We start from the raw sequence: 18,103 nt of genomic DNA, 5'->3' as shown, positions 1-18,103 counted from the left end.
CAATCAGTTTTTGCCCAATCGCCTGTTCCTCAAGTTAACCACAGCCAAGTAGTTAGCAGAACTCGTAACTTTCTGAAGACACACGCGTACAAAATGCACACCTTTTACGGATACACGAGTGAGAAAACGATGAGAAACATCATTGCGAAGCCGGAGGCCGAAAGAAGGACTGTAAGTCCCGCCACACGTAAGTTAGCAACAGGCAGAAAGCGGATTTAAAGAGCCGTAAGGCACCGCCGCGGAGAAAACTCCATCCCACATGTAGGCAAATACTTGCCTATATATCCCAAAGGTGCTTCCCCCCACCCCCCCAAGAGGCAACTGGACTCAAGAGGCAACAGAAAGTCCAGTTGCCTCTTAGGTGGAGGAAGCATCTTTGGGACAACCATGACCTGGATCACTCAAAATCTCCGCACACACTTGCCTCTATATTTGCCATCCAAACAAATACTGGCCACCTCTGCCTTCTAACCAAAAAAAAAAAAAAGGACCCGTTCCGTCACGCTATATAAGCAGGCGGAAATGTGAAGTGTAAACAACGTACGTTTAGCTTGGACACGAGCGACTCGCCGAGCGGAGGGTCACTCGGGAAGGTTTGGCCTCTGCGTGGCCCTGCCCCTTCCTTCTGGCTCCGCCTGGGCCGGTTGCGTCAGCTCCCCATAGCTGGAGGTGCTGAGCGAGGAGGGGAGCTGTCCAGAGGCGTTGAGTGCTGAAACCGTGGCCGCTCGGATCAGCGGCGCCCTCTTCCCTCTCTTCCCGTCCCTTCCCCAATTCTTTCCGCCACTGCCGCCAATTTCCCAGGCACATTTTCTATCGGAAAAAAAGATGTTTCTTCCCCGCGCACACCACAAACGGCTTATTGACAGCGATAGCCGGCCGTGGAGATGGCGTGGGGCGGGAGACCAAGCCTGGGTTGCAACTTGAATTTATCCTCCTCCCCTTTCCTTTCCTGTCTTAGCTTTATTTATTTAAGGATTGGACAAGAGGTGGAGGAGGACAAGGAGGCGGAGGCGGAGAAAGAACCGCGTCCCACCCAGCCTCCCTCACTCCCGCCCTTCTTCAACATCCCCATTTGCACCGCAAAACTATCCTTCTTTCCCATTGCATCCCAAGGAGGTAGCAACAGCCACATCATCACGGAAAGCCGGATGGAGAGTTGAGGGAGGCTGCCGACCAAGAGAAGCCAAACTGCCGAGACGGGGAGGGGAGGTAGACAAGCTGCAAGCGAAACACCCCCCCCGCCCCCCGCCACTTCTTTTGTCGCGGAGCTTTGAGTCTGGCGCGTCGTTTTTCTAGCTAACCTTCGCCTTCTTTTTGGCAATCCTCCCTAGCAAAGCGAGGATCCGATCTACGGCTGTTGGTTTGTGTGTTTCCTCCTTTTATTTTAAAGACTTGCAATGGTTGAGCGTCAATGCCATTGAGCGAAAACAAGCATCAGAGAAGGAGGAGGAGGAGGAGGAGAAAGAGGAAGAGGAGGAGGAGGAAGAGGAGGATAGGAGAGAACGAGGCAGATGCAACGGGAGAGAGTTGTTGCGGCGCCTTATTCATCAAAAGGAGATCCCTGCATCTGCTAAATGCACCTTTTCTTCCGCGTCAGCCACAATGGTCTGTAAGGACTGTCACTGCGTTTGATGACGTTCCTGTTTTGTGAAAAGGGGAAAGGAAACATGACAATGTAAGATCTACGTTTCGCTGAATCAATTTCATGCAAAAGGATCTCTTAGATCTCGACGGATGTGTGTTTGTTTCAAACCCAAGGCGGAAAGCAATTATGGAATAACTCAGCTTTAGGTTCCCCCCAATCTCCGGGTTTTGTTTTGTTGGGTTTTTTTTCCCTCCCAGTGGTTGCGTGTGGTCCAGACAGTTCCTCGAACGCGGGAGGTAAAGCAAAATCCAGTCAATCTTGGAATCAAAATTAACCTTCTCTGATACTCACTTCCTTTTAGGACTTTTTCTATTTCTATTCAGAATATTTTAATAAAGTAGTGAATGGAACATCCTATGAGGAATTAAAATTAAGCATGTGTTTCTCCCTCACTTCGTGAAAAATGTGCTTTTTTTCCCATTGGGTCAATGCAATCCAGTTTTGATATTTCTATTCTTAATGATGGCGATAGCAACAGAAACTATTTTTGCATTTTAATAATTATCGTCTCTACTGTTGTTCTAGCAAAAGCACATTTTTAAACGTTCCTACTAAGTTTAAAAACTAGTAATAAGGAGATTATTTGATATGTCAAATACTTTTGAACGAACCGTTTCCTCCCTTCTCTCCGCACTTCCTAGTGACTTGAATTCTCTCTGTCTCTCATCCACTTTCTGCTTCTGGAATTATCAGTCCCCTTCTCGATATTTCTTTGAACGAGCTTACCCAGCACGTAAAGGGTAGAACGCTTGTTCCTATTTTATTTTATTCTTTCTGTTACAAAAATTTCTCGGATTTATTTCTTTTTTTTAAAGGTGGGTGGAAAGGGGACTGAAATTCAATACTTTGCTTTTTAAAAGGGAGAGAGTTGGGAGGAAAAAAGTCATTATCTTTGCCCGCATGCTATGAAATATACAAAAAAAAAAAATCCTGCCAATTTTCCAGTATTATTAGTAAACTAGTCTGTCTCGCTGAGGGGTACGTTGGGAGCCAAGGGAAAGGAAGCGGAAGTGAACCAATTCAGCCCTCTTGTTCTTGTGCGCCCTCTACCGGTCTGCATTTTTCTTGCCCGCGACTGTCTGAAAGAGAGGGCACATGTTAATATCAACTCGCGTGATCGTTTTCTGGTGCTGTTGCTCTGGACTGTTGATTCCCAGACAGATGTTGCACCATCAGGGTCTCCTCAAGTGCCGCTGCCGCATGTTGTTCAATGACTTGAAGGTCTTCCTTCTGCGGAGACCCCCGGCCCCTCCTCCGCCCTCGCCGCTGCCTCTCCCTCCCATGAGTAGAACAGACCAAGCCTTGAGTTTACAGGCGTCTAATAACAACACGCTGAATACGCTATATGGAGGGCGATGGGCACCTCGGAGAGCGCCAACTGACGGGGGTGATGGTGGCGGAGGAGGAGGAGGAGGGGGCATCACGAGCCCTCCCGAAGAAGAGTGGGAAAGCCCTGGGGGAGAGGGGGAGCTTCCCACGACTGTGATGAGCAGCGCTTCCTCCGACGACTTCTGCAAAGGGAAGGCGGAGGATGGGTATTCGCTGGGGAGCAGTTTGGATAGTGGAATGAGAACGCCTCTCTGCAGGATCTGCTTTCAGGGCCCAGAGCAGGTGAGTGTACATATGAAACCAGTGGGGTCCCAGGTAAAGTATGTCTGGTAGGTGTGAACTGGCACCTTCACACCTTTCTGGCTGAACTCTTCTCTCTACTTTCTCTTCCCCTATCCCCACTTCACTTGGGACATCTCCAACTTCATTCCTTCCCAAAGTGCTCTTAAGGTTTTGACATTAAGACACCAACTGGTGGGGATTGCCAAGCTTGTCTGTACTCTAAAGTTTGGGGAGAAAGAACTAGGGAGCAGAATGTTTTCAACTTTTTAAATAGAAAGAACAGGTCCATGGCATAGCAACAAGAAAAGCTCAGGACACCCATGAAGAAATGAAGGAAGGCTGTAACCCCAAGGCCAAGCATTTGTGGGATTGCCTGTATACACAAAGCTAAAATCAAGGAGCTTATAGTAGAAGGGTTCAAGGACCATTTTGATAGGTGATTTGGTAATGGAACTTGTTCTCTGTCACTTCAACTTTTCCATTACACTTCTCCTTCTCCCTCCACTTGGTGTTCTCTTTTAAGTTATGTTAGTCAATGATATCCATTATCCACAACCTTCAAAATGCTGCCAGGGGGTGATAACATATATATTCCTATACAACTGGAGAGTGCTGGATGAAGAAATTAATGCTACAGTAGTTTACAGCAAGTTAAGGGATATACTTCCCTCTGACAGGTCTGGGTGAAAGAAAAGGCCTATTCTTTTGTGGATTTTTTTTGCAAACTGATACCCTTTATTCTAAGAAGTTTTAAATACTCCTTTTTAAAAGTTAATATGCTTGTGTTATCTCTCTAGATCAATGATATAAAAATATCAACTTTATTTCAACTTTGAACTCCCTTGGATACAACCAAGCATTCCAATTTAAGTCCTATTTGTGTTGTTTGCTGTTTTCATGTTGTCTGGATATTTTCATAACTTTTGCTGAACTGATGGGTGTGTATCTTGATGGAGAAAGGCACGGTTTTCTGCTACTCCTAATTGTACTGAAACAATTGCAAACAGCATGCCATTTTATGAGTTGAAAATCTGTCCACAATGAAATGTAATTTTTATAATATTTAACTATAAATTTACATCTCTTGTTCAGTTAATTGTTCAGAATAGAATACCTAATAACTATTTAAATGCTAAAAAAGGAAGCACGGAAAGTCTGCATTTCAACAATAATCAATTCCCCTTTAACTCATATTTGAAGTCTACAGAATAAAATAAAAACAAGGAAATAGCCAAATAAATGTTCCATGAGAAGAAAATTAATGAATTAAATATTAAATTAAAATATTAATATTAAAATATTAATATTAAAATATTAAAATTAAATATTTAGGGGTCACATTTTCAGAAATTATGAATAATTAAGATTGTGCAAAAGAAGCTCCCAATTTTCATATCAGGTATCAGAGCTTACAATCAGAGATCTACAGTCTAGGAAGATTCATATATCTGTGTGATTTGCATTGAATTTCAAAGTGCTCTATGTAGGAGAATTCTTCGTTAGACTATGTACCTTGTTGGCAATGTGGCACATACTTGCATATGAATTCTTGAAATCAATGGAGCCTGTTGTGTCTTGCAGTCATACTTGACTTTCTTTTATTTGTATTAAATGGCAGTCCAATCTCTTCTTGAAAGTCTCAAGTGATGGCGTTCCCACAACTTCCGAGGACAAGCTGTTCCGTTGGTTGATTGTTCTCACTGTCAGAAAGTTTCTCCTTATTTCCAGGTTAAATCTCTCCTTGTTCAGTCTCCATCCATTATTCCTTGTCTGGCCTACAGGCGCTTTAGAAAATAGCTTGACTTCTTCCTCTGTGTGGCAGCCCCTCAAATATTGGAAGACCTCTATCATGTCTCCCCTGGTCCTTCTCTTCACTAGACTAGCCAAGCCCAGTTTGTGCAACCATTCGTTGTAGGTTTTAGCCTACAGTCCCCTGATCATCCTGGTTGCTCTTCTCTGTACTTTTTCTAGAGTCTCAACATCTTTTTTATAATGTGGTGAACAAAACTGGATGCAGTACTCTAGGTGTGTTCTTACTAAGGCTTTATAGAGTGTTATTAGCACTTCCCTTGATCTTGATTGTATCCCTCTGTTAATACAATTTAAGATTGCATCAGCTTTTTTGGCTGCTGCTGCACACTGCTGGCTCATATTTAGCTGGTTTTCCACTAAGACTCCAAGATCCCTCTCACAGTTACTGCTATTGAGCCTGGTTTCACCCAGCCTATATGTGTACTTTTGGTTTTCTTGCCTAAGTGTCGGACTTTACTTTTCTCTACATTGAATTTCATTTTGTTAGATATGGCCCAGTGTTCTAGTCTGTCAAGATCCATCTGGATCTTGAGCCTATCTTCTTGGATGTTAGCTATTCCTGCCAGCTTAGTATCATCTGCAAATTTGATAAGTTCCCCTTCTATTCCATCATCTAAGTCGTTAATGAAGATATTGAAGAGTACTGGGCCTAAGACAGAATCTTGTGGCACCCCACTGCTTACTTCCCTCCATATAGACTTAGACCCATTAAGGACTACTCGTTGAGTACGGTTTGCCAGCTAGTTGTGAATCCATCTAGTGGTGGTGCTATCTATTCCACTTTTTTCTAGCTTACTAAGAAGTAGGTTATGGTCTACTTTATCGAATGCCTTGCTGTAATCTAAATATATTATGTCCACATTATTTTGCTGGTCTACTAATTTAATCACTATGTTGAAGAATGAAATAAGATTGGATTGGCATGATCTGTTCTTAACAAACCCGTGCCGACTGCTAGTTATTACTTTACTTGTTCCTAGATGTTGGCAGATCTGTTTTTTTATTATCTTTTCCCATATTTCCCCGGGTATTGATGTTAGGCTAATTGGTCTGTAGTTCCCTGGGTCTGATTTTTCCCCCTTTTTTGAAGAGGGGAATCACATCAGCTCTTCCAGTCCTCTGGTAGTTCCCCGGTGCTCCAGGATTTTTGAAAGATATGGTGCAGTGGTTCTGAGATGACGTCTGCCAGCTCCTTTAAAACTCTGGGATGTAATCCATCAGGCCCCCGTGATTTGTTTTCATCAAGATCAGACAGGTGTTCTCTTACTATTTTTTTGCTTATTTTAACTTTTATTTCTGGTCTGTTTTTTACAGTTATGTTTTGGGTGGGTTGAGCTATAGTTTCTTTTTGCGTGAAGACGGATGCAAAGAATGAGTTAAGCAGTTCTGCTTTCTCTCTGTTGCCTGTTATTTCCTTGCCATCTTCTCTCTTTAGTGGACTGATTGTTTCCTTGATTTTTTTTCTTGTTATTTATATGTTGGAAGAAACTTTTTTTATTATCTTTGACTTTTGTTGCAAGTCTTTGTTCGTTCTGAGTCTTTGCTATCCTGACTTCGTCTTTGCAGATTCTGGCTATCTGCTGATATTCTTCCTTAGTTGTATGTCCTTCTTTCCATTTTTTGTACTTGTCCTTTTTTTCTTTCAATTTGACAGAGAGATCTTTGCTCAGCCATGCTGGTTTCTTCTTGGATTTCTTGTTTTTCTTTCTCAGTCATATTGTGCTGGTCTGGGCTTCTATGTTCATACTTTTTAGAGTTTCTATGTTCATACCTTTTAGAGTTTCCCAAGATTCTTGAGTTGTTTTCCCCATTAGGATTTTCATCCATGGAATCTTTCCCAAGTTCTCTCTGAGTTTATTGAAATCAACTCTTTTAAAATCCAAGACTCTGGTGTCATTATGTTCTGTTGCTTGTGTTTGTGTTATGTTGAATTCTAGTATGACATGGTCACTCTCATCCAAGGTTCCGTCTTCTTTCTCTTCTTTCTTCTTCTTCTTCTTCTTCTTCTTCTTCTTCTTCTTCTTCTTCTTCTTCTTCTTCTTCTTCTTCTTTCTTCTCTTCTTCTCCTCCTCCTCCTCCTCCTCCTCCTCCTCCTCCTCCTCCTCCTCCTCCTCCTCCTCCTCCTCCTCCTCCTCCTTCTCTGTTTGTAAGAATTAAGTCCAGTATGGCTGTCCCTCTAGTTTCACCCTCTACCTTTTGGACAACTTATTTGATTTCTTACTTGGTGCAGAATTACTTTTCCAATTGATATCAGGATAATTTGAATGGCAACAGCCTGGATTTTCTTCTGTTCTTAGGTAGTATTTCACTCATGGTTGACTGAGTTTCAGTTTTTTGTTAGTAAAGAGTGCCTGTTGAATATTTTATACCACATTTTTAAAATAAAGATATTTTAAAAGTTTTAAAAATCAGCAATGCAGCAATGTAACTTCATAAAATGAATACAATTATTGACAGTCTGAGAAGTTTTTAGCCAGTGCGCTTTGTACATTAGTATCCCAGAATCACCATGAAAGAATTAACTTGTGTTGCAATGACTTTATTCTGTTTAAGCTGATAGATGCACATTGTAGGCTTGCTCTATAAAATACTAACAAGTAGATGGTTCAGCAGGATATTTGTGTATTTAATATATTTTCATATCTTAAAAATGGCAGTGAACTAACTATGCAAGTTTTCCCATATATTTTAATTAGAACAAATTAAAATATATACATGGGTAGTCCCTGACTCACAACCACATTGGGACCACAATTTCTGTGGCTAAAAGAGATAGTTGTTAAATGAGTTGTATTAGATTTTATGACCTTTTCTGCCACAGTCATTAAGTGAATCGTATGGTTGTTAAGCAAATCCAGTTTCTCCATTGACACTGCTTGTTGGTAGTTGGCTGGAAAGATCACAAATGGCAAACACACAAATTTAGGATGCTGCAACTGTCATGAATACATCTTGGTTGCCAAGCATCTTGGTTGCCAAGCCCTCAAATTGTGATCACGAGGCCATGGGAATGCTGTTAAGTGAAAAAACTGGTTGTAAATAACTTTTTCCAGTGCTGTGGTAACTTTGAACGATCGCTAAGCAAATAGTTGTAAGCGGGGAACTAACTACCTTTAGGCAGGTATAGTAGGCAAATATGCAGCAGTAGGCACAATAGTTGATAGATGCCAATGTTACATAAAACAGTTGACTACTAAATCACCCTTTTCTCATCAAGTAGTTACATTTTACAGCAGAATGGGGAATTCACCATTTTTCTGTCATGGCTGAACTACAATTCACACGATCTCAGGCAATAATAAATAATAAATGTAGGAATGCTGAGAATTGTTGTTCAACAGCACCAGAAGGGCCATAGGCTTCCCACCTCTATACAGATTCAGTTGTACAGTGGAATTTTTTTTTAACCCTGGCCAAGTAAGTCTTTTTGTTTCATCAAATCACATCCCATTGCTTTACAAGACAATTTACACATTGACTAATAACCAAATGCAGGTGTTTGGACTAATATGGAAATGAAGAAAACGTTTTCCTGATATTTGTATATAGTATAGTAGTATACTCTGTAATATAAATAAATATATCATATCAAATATATGAAACTCCTTGTCCTTGTACTTTTCCTTACATTGTTTTAATTAAAAAATCAATGGGAAGCTGGGGTGTGGCAAATTTGCTAGTATCATCTTTATTACTAATAATGCTTCCGAGTTTATATTAGCCTCACACTTAGAAAATTAAACTACTGGGTGGCTGCAACCCAGAGTTTTATTTGAAAATGTTACCTCCCCCTTCCACTTTGTAAAAAGATTACAAGATGTGTTAAAAATCATTCAAGGGACTAAAGAAGACTTATAAATGTGTCACTAATCCAAAAAGATTGTTTAACACCCAAACAAGGGAATAATACAGAAGTTCTTGACCAGGGAGCCACAGATCCCTGGAAAGTTCATAGATAAATTTCAGGGGATCCATGAACTTTGATAGGGGTAGGAATCAGCTTTATTTTCACTAACCTTTAGCTGAAATTTGGGTTTTCATTCAAAACCTTTTAGTCTCCAAAAATGATTTCACTATCTAAAATTATAATACCCCTCCTCCCAAAAACGTATTGTCTTGTTATTGAGTCAATGGATTAATAAAGAAGAATATCATGATATTACATATGCTATTTTTTCATATTTTGATAATTATATTTGAGCATAATCAGCTGTCCTTGTACTACAGTCTCTGTCCGTGGATTTTAATATATTTGTAGACTGGAGACCAGGGATGTCAAACTGGATTTCATTAAGGGTTGCATCAGGGTTGTATTTGACCTTGGGGGGCTGGGATGGGTGTGGCCAGGGGGGGCATGGCCAGCTTGATGTCTTTCATGTTGGGGGACCTGTGGTGGCCCAAGCACTCTGCTATCAAAAAAGGGTTCCCGATCTCTGTTTTTAGCTGGGATGGCCTCTTTTAACCCTCTGCCAGTGAAAACTGAGCTTGGGAGGGCCGCGCATGGCCCTTGTGAGCTCCATTTTCGGCTGGGATGAACTCCTGCCTATGCCAGAGAAAACAGAGCTTTGGGAGGGCCCTGTGCGGCCCTTGTGAGCTCAGTTTTTACTGGCAGAGGCACCATGGGCTGGTCCTTCGCTGTTTCCAGGGCAGCCCTGCAGGCCAGATCTAAGCATCCCACAGGCCAGATCCATCCCACAGGCCTTGAGTTTGACACCCCTACTGTAGACTATAGATTTCACCAGTCTGTATAAAGAATTCATGACACGAAACGGTTAAAAGCCAATTTGTTTTAGTGGTTTAGGCACCAATGTAGAATCTGGGAGACTTGGAGTTCTATTCCCACTTTAGACATGAAAACCCACTGGGTAACTTTGGACCACTTTCTCTCTCTTAGCCCAACTCATTCACACAGTTGTTGTCCTAGGTAAAATAGGAGAAGGGAGGATTATGATATGTTAGATATGTTTGCTGCTTTTCTGTCCTGTTTTATTGTATTTATAAATAACTGCCTTGAATTATTTATAAAAATAATAAAGGCAGGACAAAAGATATCTTTAAAAAAAGACCCATTGAGATAGTAGAATGCTGGTATTTAGAAGAGAAATCAATTGCATCTTAAATAGATTGATTCAGAAATTGACGAAAGTCTTCTTGACTAACTTGCTTCAGTGAAAGATGCTTTAACGTGGGGCGTTAGGCAAACTCAATCTTAGGCATAGCAAACATAGCATTTGATAGTAAAGCTCTTCAAGGTGCAGCAGATAAAATTAGCCTGAACTTGAATAGGTTAATCCTATTAATTGTTAATGCAGCAGTAAACAGATTTCTATCAGAAGTTATAGACTTTTTAGTTGGACATAGAATAGATTAAATTTGAGATTTTAGCAGTTTTCTTCCCCACTGTAAGGAATTGATTTGTCATGCTAAATCCTAAATGGTTTCTATAACAAAATGGAAACGTGTTAAACAAAAAAACCTTAATAATGGTGCATCCAAATTTGTAATCATTTGGGGTAGACTGGGCTTTATAGCTGAAAAAAAATCTGAAAAGATCCTGCATTTTGTGTTAAATTATAATTTACGGCTATAATTGAAGACAAGGGGCTTCTTTTGTTTTGTGTAGTTTGTGGGTAAACCCAGGTAAGTTCCCGAAGATACAGCCATATGGCAGAGCTTTGCAGGATTTATGCATGGGCTGAAGAAAGGGAGACAAATTTATTATAGCTCGGTAGCTAAGTACATTGTTTGTATGTGTAGTCTCCATGCAAATCACTAATTAAAAACAATGAATCTAGTAGTCGATCAATGGTGGGTATTCTACCGGTTTGGCCTGGTTCGCCTGAACTGATAGCTCCGAGGATCATCTGTGAGTGAACTGGTTCACTCTGACGATCAGCTGCTGGGCCCTCCTGCCCGCCCCAGCTCTTTATTTACTGGTTTTGAAGCTCAGCTGCTTTGTGTGTCACAGCGGATTGCCGTGCGTCAGCTGTTGAAGACACAGGGAGAGTGCAGGATTGCAGGAGAAGGTTAGTAGCAAACCTTCTGTGCATGCACAAAGCGCGCATTTAACACGTTTGTGCACACAAAGCGCACCCACCAAGCCACACCCACAGAACTGATGGTAATTTGAAACCCACCACTGTAGTTGATGGTTGGAAAGATCTCTGCCTGAAACTGAAGTGGCTGTTACTCAAAGAGACGAGACAATGGAATTTGCACAGACAACTTTGTAGCTTCGTCTCACTGCATACTGAAGTGGCACAGACATTTGCATACATATGCATAGGCATGTAGTTGGTTGGATCTCTGGATTCTTTCTTGAGCATGGGGAAAGATGTGGAGGGTCTCTAAGCCTGTCCATTATAGTTTTGACTATTGTCCTTCTTTCCCTTGATGGGTAAGTGGTGGGTCCTTGCCATCATCAATTTTTGCTGAAAAGAAATTTTCTTCTTAGAAAGACACAGGTAGGTTCTTTTCTCTGACTGCTTCTTGATCTTCTGTAGCTAGCAAAGTGGCTGGGGTGCAGGCAGGCACCGTTCCCCATCAGAATGAGACTACTGAATTTCAGAAGAAGATAACAGGCAGCCCTCAACTTACAACCCCAATTGGGACCAGAATTTCTCTTGCTAAGCAAGGTATTTGTTAAATGAGTTATGCCTGATTTTATGACCGTTTTGCCAGTAGTTCAATAAATCCCCACAGTTGTTCAGTGAACCCTGCTTCCCCCATGGTCTTTGTCTGTTTGAAGTTGGCTGGGCAAGGTCATAAATGATGACCATGTGACCCCAGGATGCTGAAACCTTTGTAAATACATGCTGGTTGCCAAGCACCCAACTTCTGATCACATCATGACTCTGGGGGGTGCTATTATAGTTGTCTGATTATTAAGTCACTTTTTTGAGCACTGTTACAACTTTGAAGGGTCACTAAATGAAAGATTGTAAATCAAGGGCTACCTGTACTAATTATTTATTATAGAGATTGTGACTCAGGAACTAATCGAAGATTGGAGACATTAGGAGAACAGAAAGTAGAAAAGATTCCAATTCCTTAACCTTATAGGCTCACAACTAATCTTCCAGGCTTGAGTTGATTTATTACCTGCTGAAGCCAAGGCTGCAAAGGCATGGTAGAGCTGGTCTCCCCCTTCTATTTCTTAAAACTTACCTGAGAGAGAGGTAAGCTGATTGGTTACTTAGATTTTCAATTTCCTGGACTTTGCTGGGCCCTGCCCTCTATCTAAATTGACAAATTTAGTTTTGATTTATTATCTCTTTTCTATCTGAACCTCATGGAATATTTTCTGTCTCTTCACTACATAAGACAATGACCTCCATAAATAGGAGTCAAGGCAAGAGTCTGCCTATTGGTTCTGATATTAATACCAAGACCTCAATCCTGTCTCTAAATAAGTCATGAAGAGCAAATGCTAACATTCTGACCTTGTACAAAAAAAAAGAGTCAATTCACATTCTCATATACGTTTATACCCGTCACGCTAAGCCATCATGTCATTGTTTAGCTTTGACTTACTACGTGCTGTGAGCCCAAATATTATATTTTAGCAGATATAGTTTTTTGGTTTAACATACTGTACAAACTCAACCAATTGTGTGGTATTCAAGTCAAGCAAGGTTAAGGGATGTGTTAGTCCAGTGACAATGAACTTGGGGCAGTCAATCTCTTTCAGCTTATCCTGTCTCACTAGATTTTTTAATAGGGAAGAGGAAGATAAAAATGGAGTTAGGAAGTCTGCTGAGTTTGTGGTGAAGGGTCATGATCAAGAAAAAACAGACATTCTGAGAATTGCTTGCTATTCTAAATACCCTTGCTTTGTTTCCTTCTTCAGTATGCTTACCTAGGGTTTCTCTCATATCCCTAGATGGCTCGTGCCACTATCCATTCAAAAAAAGGTGGGGAAATTGAATTATACTTTTTCCTCTCTATTTTGGCTAGCTAAGAGGAACTGTCAGAACTTGAAGAACTGCTTGGCTCCCTATGCATTAGTCTCACGTGGTGAACTGCACAGTTTACAGTTTTCAGCATTTTCTCAGATATCACAGATTTGCAGATTTGGATTTTGTTCCCATTCAGTGAGGTTGGCTGTTGAGATCTTCCAGAATATAGATGGGAGGGGTAGGAGAGTTGCTGATTGATAATTGTTTGATGAATGATCAAACTTTCTCCCCATTCTGCTGCTGAAAACATTGGACACCACATCCATGGCTGATACTCCTTTGAATACCGATAAGAGCAATAGAACTGCTGCTGTCACAGTTCTTGTTTAGTAACCCTGCTCTAGCCATGTGCAAATGGTTCCCTGCCAGATGTACATGTCATCCTGTGTAGCCCAACACAACACAAGGATGTTGCCATTTTACATCTTCTATGGAATGGTGGAAATCATTGATGGCTGATCAATGTAAGCACCCCCATCAGAAGTTGCAAGCGTTCAGTTGAAAGTTGGTGCAGCTGTGTGATTTCTGTAAACATTGTTGATCTTGTACAACGCTAAGATTGTGAAGCAATTTGATCGAACTCTTGTTATTCTCTGCCTCCCAAATGGACATGGAAGAAAGTGGACTCAGTGTTTGGGAAAGGACAGGAAAGGAAAGGGGCGGGGGGTGGAAGGAAAGAAGAAAAAGGAAAAGAAATCCTGAACAAAAAGGTTGGTTGTGACTCAGCATTCTTTGTGACTCTAATTTCTTTTTACCTTTATTCAACATGGCTTATGACAGAAAGAGGAACAGGTAATCCTCAACTTACAATCATTTGTTTAATGGCCGTTCAAAGTTACAATGGCACTGAAAAAAACTGATTATTATTATCTTTTTTCAACACTTACGATTTTTGCACACTTAAGATTGTTGTCCCCGTGATCACATAATTAAAATTCAGATACTTGGCAACAGGCATGTATTTATGATGGGTCATGTGTCCTGGGATCATGTGATCAGCTTTGGCAACCTTCTGACAAGCAACGTCAATGGGGGAGCCAGATTCTCTTAATCTGGCTCTTGTTACCAACTTCACAATTGCGATGATTCACTTAAATAAGTCTGGCAAGAAAAGTTGTAAAATCGGACAAAACTCACTTAACACCAGAGGTGGTATTTAGCAGGTTCTGTCTAACCAGTTCTGGAGAGCCGGTAGTGGAAATTTTGAGTAGTTTGGAGAAGCGGCAAATACCGCCTCTGACTGGCCCCGCCCCCATCTATTCTCCTCTTCCCGAGTCCCAGCTGATTGGCTGGGTCTTCTTTTGTTGCCCTGGACAGGAGAACAGAGCTGGAAAGCAGGTTAGTGGGGTGGGGAGGGAATGGAGATTTTGCAGTAGCCTTCCCCCAGGAGTGGGGAGGGAATGGGGAATTTACAGTAATCCTTCCCTGGAGTGGGATAGGAATGGAGATTTTGCAGTATCCTACCCCTGCCATGCCCACCAAGCCATATCCACAGAACCGGTAGTAAAAAAAATTGAATCCCACCACTGCTTAACATCTGTCTTGCTTAGTAAGGAAAAATTTGGACTCAATTGTGGCCATATGTTGAGGATCACCTGTATAGGAAGAGTGGCACAGGGAGGAACCAAAACAAAAAAACAAAAAAAGATGTGCAGACCCCTGCAGCCAGTCTAACCTCAATCTTGCAGGTATTCGCAGCTGCTTTTCCTATTGGCTAATGAGTTACTTAAAAAAGAAGGGCAGCAAAGCCAGAGGAATCAACCAGTTGTTTTGTTTGCATGTGGACAATCAGGACAGCATCATTCAGATTAGATGCAGCAGATGCAGAATGAAAATCAGCAATGGAGCAGCCAATTTCATTTTTAACCTAGTTACACTAAACCATACACTAATTAAATGCCCTGGGTTTGTACAACATGACAAACTGAAATGTGGCTAGCTAATTTGTAGTTCAATGTTTCTACAAAAACAGCCTCTTAATATCCAAGGTGAGCTGAGTTAATTTGGCATAACGAGATAGAAAATCCCACTGGTTTTTTTTCCTAATCCCTGACAGTAAAAATCCAAGAACAACAAATGAAAAAAAGCCAACCATTTATACTTCTATTTCATGGTATCAAAAGCACCTGCCAGTACTAACTGCTTTTGGGGCGTAGTGGTGCAGTGGTTAGAATGCAGTACTGCAGGCTCCTTCTGCTGACTGCCGGCTGCCAGCAGTTCGGCAGTTCGAGTCTCACCAGGCTCAAGGTTAACTCAGCCTTCCATCCTTCTGAGTTTGGTAAAATGAGGACCCAGATTGTTGGGGGCAATACACTGACTCTGTAAACCACTTAGAGAGGTCTGTAAAGCATCGTGAAGCGGTATGTAAGTCTAAATGCTACTGCTATTGCTTTACCTTAAATGATGCTAGTCCTAATTTTACTTTGACAGCAACAAATAGTAGAATAAGATTTTATTAAGTGAATAAGAGTCTTTGAAGATGCTGCACAATCATACATCTGTTGCACTTAGGTCTTTTGGAGGGAGTCTTCTTCATGGTGGTACCTGCTATGTTGTTGGGAGTGGGTACTGAGGACTCCTAATACCACATCTGAAGCTTATCCATGTACAGAAATAGAATGATGATTCGCATGACCAGGAAGTTAACTGAAGATGTATGATTGTTGATGTACAGATTTTTGTGATGATAGTTTCCATACCGATAGCTCAAGCAAAATATCTTTAAAAAATGGAAGTGTACATATACATATAAACTTTCTTTATATAACCTTGTAATCCCTTAATTTGGGATAGAGTCAAGGTGACTGGCTGGGGCTGAATGTTTACTGGCCGGATGCTCTTCCTGACACCACATGGAGTTTGCAGCAGATATATTTTCTCTGCGCCCTGAGAGCAAAATATCTGCTGCTACCTAGGATTGAACTCTCAACCTTCTGAGTGGGAAGTAAGCATTTTCACCACTAGAACACCACGCTCCTCAGTGTACATACTGTATACATCAGAGGTGGTATTCAGTAGGTTCTGACCAGTTCTGGAGAACTGGTAGCAAAAATTTTGAGTAGTTCAGAGAACTGGCAAATCCCACCTCTGACTGGAGATTTTACAGTGTCCTTCCCCTGCCACGCCCACCAAGCCATACCCACAGAACTGGTAGTAAAAAAAATTGAATCCTACCACTGGTATACATATCACTGCATTAAACACACACACACACACACACACATACAGCCTTTTTTGTCCAAGATAAGTGATACCTCATGGAATTTTATTATGCTTTCATGTGTTTAGAAAGTGTGTGTGTGTGTGTGTGTGTGTGTGTGTGTGTATGTATGTAAACTCCACAACAGAAAAAAACATTTTTTAAAGAGAAACTAATCCTCTACTGAAGAGTGAGTACCATTATTTCAACAAGCTTGTCTTCAGAAACTATTCTGTCACCTTAAAACACCGACCTGCATGTTTAAAAAACCTGTCCCAGTCAAATAAAATTATATTAAGACCACAAGTGACTTGGTCAAGCTTTTAAAATCCTAACTAGCCCAGAGTTAACATAGGTATTTCTCCTTGAAGGAATTCTTCATTGCTCTCAGATCAAGGGATGACATTGTATTACAAATGCACAGCTCAAGAGAGCTGTTGCAGCTGAACAGAAATTTAATATTTGTAGATTCAACACTATGGAAACTTCTCCCCAGCGTAGATGTGTAATATAGTTTAATAAGAGCCTTTCGATCGTCTCTGAAATAAAGCAATCATTTTTTGTGTTGACATGGAATGTACTGATCGTAAAGCATGAGCGTGTTCTTAGTTATATGTATTGTGATTTATGTGACAGTTGATGAGTAAGATCTGAAAAACACACAAATTATTTTTTTTTAAAAAACTATAATCTCAAATAAGATGAGATGTTGACAAAGAGATTTAAAGTAAATATCTGTAACTGAAATATAATATTCCATGACATTATATTCCTAATATAAATATACTAACAAAGACTTTGCCACTTTGCCATTTATTAGGTAAACTTTTCTCAACAAAAACAAAAACTGCAAGCTTTTTATTTCTGAAGCTCCTTCAACAAAGAAAAAGCTTCATTATATAACAAGGCTTTACTGTGTTTCCCCCAAAATAAGACCCTATCTTATATATTTTTTGCCACCAAAAAAGGCACCAGGTCTTATTTTCAGGGGAAGTCATCCACTGACTAACCTCACTTGCGTGCGTCGCCCCTGGCCTCCTTTTCGCTGTCAGTTGCCTTCAGGAACTTCTTCTGCAGCCAGCAAGGCTTTCCTGAAGACCTCTGCAACTGATAATAGAGCTCCAGACTGATCCAGAACTTTGTTATCAGCAACATAGGCCTTTAGGAAAGCCTTGCCAGCCTTGCTGGCTGCAGAAGAAATAGGCCAGCAAGGCAGGTGTCAGCTGTGCAAGACCTGGCTGCAACTGTCCAAAGATAAGTAATAGGGCAGCTCTACTCCCCCATCCCCACCCTAGCTTAATTTTTACCCATCCACTCTGGAGTAGGTGGGATCTTAATTAGGGCTTATTTTGGGGGTAGGGCTTATATTGGGCACATATGTAAAATCAAGCTAGGACTTACTTTCAGGGTAGGTCATATTTCCAGGGAAACAGGGTATTCGAAAATAAAGAAAGGTTGGACTTGTTCCTCCTTCCTCCTCCCATTGAAGGATTGATGATTGTAAAGAAAAACATATCTTAAAGAAAGTTGAAAGAAAACACCAGCATTCTTGATTAGAAATGCAAACTTTCAGGGAGGAATTATCTATCCATTGAAAAGGCTGACAGGAAAAGATGTAATTGTGTTTTGATTTTCTTTATGAACCACTCAAATAAGATCTCTGGCTGTTTCTTCCTAATCTGTCTTCTAAAGGAATTATTATATAATGAGACAAGGATTTTGTAGGAATTTTAAGCTTTATGACAGTTGAAAAATATTCAAGACTTGAAGCTACTGACTTGTTTATATCATAAGCTCTGCACATGGGTTTAAAGCTTTTATACGTAAGCCACTGGTTTCAACCAAACTAAAGACAGTGTTGGGTAAAATGAGTAAGGG

The 18,103-nt window shown here is 40.9% G+C and overlaps 1 protein-coding gene across 2 annotated transcripts in view; it reads left to right on the top strand.

Annotated features, from left to right (window-relative positions):
• The first annotated feature begins 681 nt into the window (after positions 1-681).
• The window catches only part of MARCHF4 (membrane associated ring-CH-type finger 4), a 144,424-nt gene continuing 127,002 nt past the window's right edge, over positions 682-18,103 (top strand). For both annotated transcript variants that reach the window (XM_026707992.2, XM_087920515.1), the window contains exon 1: positions 682-3,256. In XM_026707992.2, coding sequence (XP_026563777.1) covers positions 2,741-3,256 — 516 coding nt within the window. In that variant the 5' untranslated portion in view covers positions 682-2,740. The remainder of the gene's footprint in view (positions 3,257-18,103) is intronic.

The sequence above is a fragment of the Pseudonaja textilis genome, chromosome 1, assembly GCF_049901715.1.
Source record: "Pseudonaja textilis isolate UNSWEBS1 chromosome 1, rPseTex1.2, whole genome shotgun sequence".
In the NCBI taxonomy this organism is placed as follows: domain Eukaryota; kingdom Metazoa; phylum Chordata; class Lepidosauria; order Squamata; family Elapidae; genus Pseudonaja; species Pseudonaja textilis.
Note: the sequence above shows the minus strand (reverse complement) of the source record. Positions and strands in the feature narration are given on the sequence as shown.